The sequence below is a fragment of the Panulirus ornatus genome, chromosome 55 (assembly GCF_036320965.1).
Source record: "Panulirus ornatus isolate Po-2019 chromosome 55, ASM3632096v1, whole genome shotgun sequence".
NCBI lineage: Eukaryota > Metazoa > Arthropoda > Malacostraca > Decapoda > Palinuridae > Panulirus > Panulirus ornatus.
This window is the reverse complement of record NC_092278.1, coordinates 25,713,248-25,720,826: the sequence shown is the minus strand read 5'-3', so window position 1 is coordinate 25,720,826 and position 7,579 is coordinate 25,713,248. Positions and strand designations below refer to the sequence as shown.

At 35.0% G+C, this 7,579-nt stretch overlaps 1 protein-coding gene across 1 annotated transcript in view; it reads left to right on the top strand.

Annotated features, from left to right (window-relative positions):
- Positions 1-7,025, top strand: part of LOC139765610 (zinc finger protein 131-like) — a 178,165-nt gene extending 171,140 nt beyond the window's left edge. The window contains exon 5 of the mRNA XM_071693265.1: positions 5,898-7,025. Coding sequence (XP_071549366.1) covers positions 5,898-6,143 — 246 coding nt within the window. The 3' untranslated portion in view covers positions 6,144-7,025. The remainder of the gene's footprint in view (positions 1-5,897) is intronic.
- Positions 7,026-7,579: the final 554 nt, after the last annotated feature.

The window sequence follows — 7,579 nt, the reverse complement described above, 5'->3', positions numbered from 1 at the left end:
CAAATGTTCATAAATACTTTCCTTTGTCTTTTCTTTTTCTGTTTCGTAATCATCTCTATATTTCAATTAAGGCCCAGCCTTGATGTGGACTTTTATCCATGACTGGAGCCTTCAACATAAAAAGAAAAATACAGAGGACAATCTACCATAGTAGGGTAATTTATGTTCATTTATTCTCCTTTCCACCAGTCTTGACAGACAAACCTTTTGATGGAAAAGCTTTTCCTTTGGGTATCAAAAGATATATTGGTTGAAATAACTACCCTTGATTTTGCAAAAATATTACTTGCTCTAAAAGCAAATGTATCCTGTACCTCTTATGAAGTCCATGTTTCATCTTCTACATATAGTATTTCATACATGGATTAATATGACTATCTTTCAAATTTTTTAATGTTAGACAGAACATACCAAAAAATTTATTTTTTAGAAATATATGCTAATCTCTGGGGATAGGGGACAAAGAATGCTGCCCACATATCTTTTATACGTCACAGAAATTAACTAAGAAGGGCTGGAAACTCTCCCCTTCTATATTACTTTCCAAATGAAGGAACAGGGGAAAGAGCCAAATGAGGATCTTTTTCCCTTTTAGACTCATTCACCTGTTCTAGACACTACTTTGCTCATTTGGGAAACATGAAAATGTGAAAGAAAGAAGAAAGGAAATATAGTGTGTTAGAGGAAAGCTACTAAATGCAGTGAAGAGTTTTTATCAGGTGAGTAAGATGTGTGTGAGGAGGAAGAGGCTGGAAGAAGTGGTTCCAAGTGAAGATAGGTCTGCGTCAAGGGTGTGTGATGTCACCATGGCTCTTTGCTCTGTTCACGCATGGAGTGGTGCGGAAGGAAAGTGTGAGGATCTTGCAGTTCAGAGATCTACAGTATGCTGAGGCTGAGGGGCTTAGGAAGTGAGCTATTTGCTATTTTCAAATGATATGGCACTCAAGAGAGATACTTCCAAAGGTGTTGTCTTGAGTTTAGGGTTGTGTGAATACAGGATGTTTAGAGTTAATGTGACTGAAAGTGAGGTTATGTGGTGTATCAGTGGGGTGAGACAGGATTACTTGAGTTTGAATGGGAAGAACCAGGATGAGATGGATAGAGTGTTTTAGGTACCTGAAAGTGGATTTGGTAGTAGATGGAACCATGGGGGCTGAAGTAATTCACAGAGTGAAAGAGGATACTAAAGTCATAGGTTCACTGAGGAGTTTGTGGAAGGAAAGGTAAGAGCAAAGATGGGTATGTTTGAAGATATTTGAGCCCTAAAAGAGCTGTATGGATGTGAGTCCTGGGCTCTTGAATGCTAAAGAATAGCAAAAATTGGGCATTTGGAAATGAAATGCCTGAGGACAGTATTTGGCGTAAGATTGATTTATTATGTAAGGAATGACAATGTAAGAGCTAGGTGTGGTAGTAAGTGCAGCCTGACTGAAAGGTCTGGCCAGGGTGTGCTGAAATGGTTTGGACATATGGAGAGGATGAATGAAGAAAGACTGACTAAGAGAAATTATGTCAGAAGTGACGGGAACAAGGAAGAAGAGGAAACTGAGATGGAGATGTGGGGACAGTGAAAGAGGCTCTGATGTATCATGGCCTGAACATTCATACGGGTGAGAGGCATGCATGGGATGCAATGAATAGGAGTGATGTATGTAATGGGGTGATGTGTTGCCAGTGGGCTAAACTAAGGCATATGAAATGGATGGGAAACTACAGTATTATCTCTGGAGTTTGGCTGTGTATGATGGGCTCTGGTCTCAGTGCATTACACATACAAAGGAATTCAAACAGCAACAGACCATTGGGTCCTTTCAAGGTTGTTTGTAATTTTGGAAGATATCAGAAACTCACAGAATAGTATGGTAAAAGCTAGAAGGCATACAGATAATTCAAATAAAATAACCTGCACATAATGAAAGTTGTGGACTTGAAGTGAAGTATTTATCAAGTGTATTCATAAACATATCAATAGCACTGCTTTCAACTGCTCTACATGGCAAATCATTCCATATCTTAACAATCTTGTTGAAGAAAAAAGTACTTGTCTCTTTTGAAGTAAATCGTTTGCCCATAAGTTTGCATCCATTACCATGAGTAAAATCAGACTAATCAAGTTTCAGGTGAATTGACAGATCAAGATTGTCAAATCCTTTGATAATTTTGAATACTTGTATTTGATCACCTCTTAACCTTCTTATTTTTAAGCTAAATATATTCAAGTTGTTTAATCTCATCTTATAGGATTTGTTTCTCAGTCCAGGAATCATCTTGGTAGCTTGAAGCTGTACTCTCCTCATTCTGTTTGTCTTTTTTCAGGTAGGGTGACCAAAACCAACTATAATATTCAAAATAAGGACATACCAATGAATTTTAAAGAGTAAGGATAATTTTTCTGAACTTAAATTTGAAGGCTTTACCAATTAAACCAAGAATTTTGTTAGCTCTTTTCACTGCTTTTGTCCACTGCTTACTTGGTTTTAGATCACCACAGATTAGTACATCCAAGTCTTTTTCCTCCTTTACCTTTTGCAGTTCCTCAGAATTCGTACTTTAGCTTACCTTTTTGTTTTTGCTGCCAATATGTAAAACTTTGCAGTTGTCGATATTAAGATTCATTCACCACTCATGAGCCCTTCATTGGTGTGTCTATATCAGTTTGAAGCTTTAGATGTTCGAGTTCATTTGTAGATTTATTTTCCAGCTTTGTATCATCAGCTATTTTTGATATCTTGCAATGCATCCCATTATCTATATCATTGATGTATATGAGGAAGAGAACCAGTCCCAAGACTGATCCTTGTGGCATTCCACTTGTTGCATCTAAGTGTTAATAGGCTTGACCAATAATCACTACTCTTTGTTTACAGCCAGTTTACCAGTCTCCCATCCACTGAAGTACAACCCCATCAATGCCATGTGACTTACTTTTTATTAGCAATCTTTGATATGGAACCTCATTGAAAGCTTTTTGAAAGTTCAAATAGATAGTATCTACTGCTTTAATTTTGTCATATATGTTGAATGTATTATAAAGGAAATCAAGCAGACTTGTCAAACAAGCATTTTCATTGAAAACCATGAACAGAATCATTTAAATGATTCATTTAAATGATTCACAATTCTATCTCGAATTTTGGTTTCCATAAGTTTTCTTATCACCTTTTTGAATATCGGTGTTACATTGGCAAACTTCCATTTATATGGGACTTCCTGTAGCAAGTGACTTAGTAAAAAGGGCAGCCAAGAGCTTACCTATCTTATTCTTGTCCTCTTTCATTGTTCTTGGATAAGACTTAACAGGACCTGCTGTTTTATTTTCATTCCATTTATTGCTGAAAGTATATCCTTGGCTTTTATGTCAATTTGTTGAAGAATGTTCCCCTCTCTAATCAGTGAAACTGGAATTGGGACAAGGGTTGTGTCTTGAACCAAATCACTGTTTCCCATAATTGATGGACCTCTTGACTGTGTAATGACTCTCTTGCTCCTAACATAACTGTACAATTCCTTAGGGTTTCTTTTGCTATTTTCAGCAATATAGGATTCATATTGACATTTTGTATATTTCTTATTTTCTCTTTGCAGATTTACATACATTACTCTATCATGTTAATTATTGGATTCTCTGAGTTTCTTATGAGCTATTTTCTTAGACAGCGAGCACTTTTTTATTTCACCATTTCACCATCTTTGTTTTGTTTTAGAAGCTGACCATCTTCTGCAAATTGGTACATATATTGCCACTGTTGCCTTGAAGGGTTTTCTGAAGCTTTTCCAAGCTATGTTCATGTCATTATCATTGATTATATCATCCCAGGTTTTCCTATCAAGAGCAACGCGAAGATCATTAAAATTTTTACATTTAAGATTGGGTATTTTTTCCAACTGTCATTTTGACCAACCTTACATGCAGTGTTAAAAGCAACCTCAAAAGTAATTTGTCGGAAATCACATGTACTAAACTTTTCTCAAACTTCAACATTATTAATGAGATCCTCATTTGTAGTAAGAACTAAATCTATTTTCATGATGAATAGGTTTCTCGACTAATTGGATTTGGTACTATCAAGCAAATTTAGATAGTCCATGCTTGGAGCTACTGGAAAGGGATTCTCCCCATTTAGATGCCAGTGTTTTGAAATCTCCTACATGATAGTTGGAAAATAGATGTAAGCAAATGAGATTGTTGCTCAACTGCTTCTAGTATTACTTTGCTACGGCAGAAAATGATGAATAAGTATGAAAAGAAAATAAGGTCCATTTGTAACAACTTTTGCATAATCCAAACTGATATTCAAAAATGGATCTCCCTCCTCTGAGTATGAGAACTTTGTTCTTATTTACATTTGCAACCCAAATGAATAACCAATATTGTTCTTCATTACATGTACCTCATTATCTTTAGTAATACGTTCAATATTATCATGAAAAAACAGGTTCATTGAACATTCTGTGATGCCATCGGTAGGTTGGATCTTGCATTGTCTCACTCCAATGCTTTTTTCTTGTATTATTCTATATTTGTTTTGCATCTATTCTGATACAAGTGACATGCATTATCAACTCTGCAGAAACTTTTTAATGGTATTCATCACATCATTTTTCCTTGCTTCCCACAGAGCCATGACTTTCCCAAATCCAATTCTATTCACTTTATTGTTCACTTGCTCCAAGTCCATAAATGTAGGATGCTTTTTCTTACATAACAGTCTATGCAAACTGCCAAAAATGTAAAAAAGTAGGCTGACCTGTCCACACTTTCTCATCCCTAAATCATGCTTGCTCCTTGCATATGAGGGGTTTTATGATGCTTTCTGCATAATCAGTGACAGTCCAACTATTCACCTGACTTACTGTGTTCAGAGAGTTATTTCTCAGTAAGTCTCAAATTCATTTTTCCACCCATGAAATATATACAGTTCAAAGGTTTGTTGAAATACTCATGATACTCACTAATGTTGTAAACTCACAAGATGATGATGTAGATCTGTTAGGTTAAGATTTGTTATCTGAAATAGACAGATTATCTTTTTGAATTATCAAAATAGTATAAGATTTTTTATTTCTGAATAAGATTATTAACATGCTGAAATTTCTGATGAAGACTTATTAAAAACTATCATAAATGACTATCTAATATATATTCGTCATGTGCATCATTTCTCATATCCACAGCTGGATTGCAAAGCCAAAAGCTGTCACAAAATTTGGGTCATAGACCATTACAAATAAAAGCTGAAGATTGCCCAGCAGCTGTTCTCAAAACATTTCCTGAGTTTTGTTGTACTCACAGAAAGCAGATGCCAGTATTATACAATAGGAGTATGAGTGTGAGAAGTCTGAGGATTATTGTAATGTGCACAGCAAATTAAAAAGGGAAAACAGATTTGGGAAGTGAAGTTGCAGTATTCCTTTAGTCTGCAGTTTCCTTCAATCAAAGTTTCTTTTTTATGAAAAAATTTGCAAATATGCAATAATGTGTACAGTATTCAAGGCTATATCAAAGGTATTTATTTTTTTTAATACATAGTTGTGAACACAGTAGTTGATCTTTTCCTTAGGGGTGCTACATTACCTTAGCTGTGGTTAGAGCTGCATGTATATATTTAATTTTTCCAAGTTCTGTTGAGTAGAAACTGCATTGTTCTGACAGTTAGGAATATTGACTTTAGAGGGTTATGCAGAATATTTGTCACTAAGGTGAGTTGTTTGTGATGTGATTGATTGGCATAAAATATTGTGATCAGAATTTATACAAAAGTGACAAAAAAAAAAAGCGTGAACCCTTCCTTGACACACACACATAGTGATATGTAATGCAAAGTCTATTCTAATATATAAATGTATTTTTGATGGTCTATATTTCAACTTGTTATCTATAAATCTTACCTTTGCAGGATCTCCCAATCAATTGGAAGTTCAACACAGATAACCAACAGTGTCCACACTGCTTTCGTCTCTTCACGGACCGATACAAGAGAGACCGTCATTTGTTAATTCACACAGGAGAAAAGCCATTTCAGTGTCCCTTTTGTCCATATCGAGCATCCAGAAAGGACCCAGTCATCAGACATGTCAAGTTTAAGCATGCACAGCAATTTGCAGAACTTTTCAATCTTCCAAGCCTTCCCAGTCTCCCATAGTAGACTGTAAGTGAATGAGAACTGATAATTTTTCTCTTTTTACACCTTGATGGCAATCAAAAACAGTTATCCATATCTCTTGATGAGGATTAAAAGATACTTTACAGAGAAACTATTCAACCATTTAGTGTATTTAGAGTCATTGGACATGTAATCAACAGTGATATTTATGATGATGCTGACAGGAGGCTTCGTACTGCACGATAATACTTATTGGATGAAAAGCATTTAGTTCGCTAACATAAACTGTTTATTATTCCCTGTTTTATGTGTGACATTCTGCTAAAAGTTTTGCTGAAATTATGAAGTTAATATCAATAGAAGATATATGTAATTTATATTAATGGGCACAGGAACCTATGTCATCTACCTAAGAAATCTTAAACAAGTGAAGTGTTTGTGATTGAAGGTGTGTTTTTTAGTGGTGCCATGATTAGAAGAGGCACACCAACATGTGACATGTCTCATGAACAACAAGAGCCTTGTTATTCAGGTTCACTCTCACCTAGCTTCAAGAGCCAGTTCACTTTTCTGGCTAGTCTGGTACAATTGTCATTTCATTCGATACCAGCTACAGATTTTTTTTTTTACTTTTTTTGTATTCCTGCATTTTTGTACATGCACTAATGTAATTGCATTTTTTATGTTCACAATCTTATTACTTATAGTTACTAACTATTTTTATTTAACAAATGATTACAAATATCTCTGTATATTTTTGCATAAATACTGTATACTGTACATGTTCTTTCAATTATTATTTATTTTCTGTTCTTTAGCTCATTTCTGTATTTGCACAGTAATTACCTGTACAAGATTTTAACAATGAACTGTTTTGTAGTGTTCGGACTCCTTGTGTTTGTCAGTAAAAGATTTCAATATCAGTCTCTTTCTGAAAAACCCTGATACTTAATGGTTACTGCCATGATTTCCAGCTTTTATTTTCTATACACAATAATGATGGACTAACTTTTAAGATTCTCTCAGGGACACGTTTGGATGCAATTCAAATAAGAATATATTTTTTCTCCTGTGTTGATTTGACATGTGGGCAATGAGATATCCCTTGTGTACTTTTAGGGTCAGGACATTCTAGTACCTCATCTAAATGGTAAGGTTAACACAAACATTATCAACCCATAACTGATCACTAACTTTTAGTCACAGCAGCTCACTTGTTTCAGGCCTGCTTTCAACTTATCAGAGTTTGCCACAGTGATGATATAACAAAACTGCTCTCTCTAGGGGACTTATCCTCCCAGCAGCTCAGAATTTTCTTTGTTTAAATGTAGACAGGACATCTTTTATTAGTCATAATTTTTTCATGAACTGATATCTTTTTAAAGTTTCTAATGAGTATGGTATTCTGTAAGTATACTTAAGTCATGCTTATAGGATATAGATATTTGTTTATGACAGAGGACCAGACTTGTCTT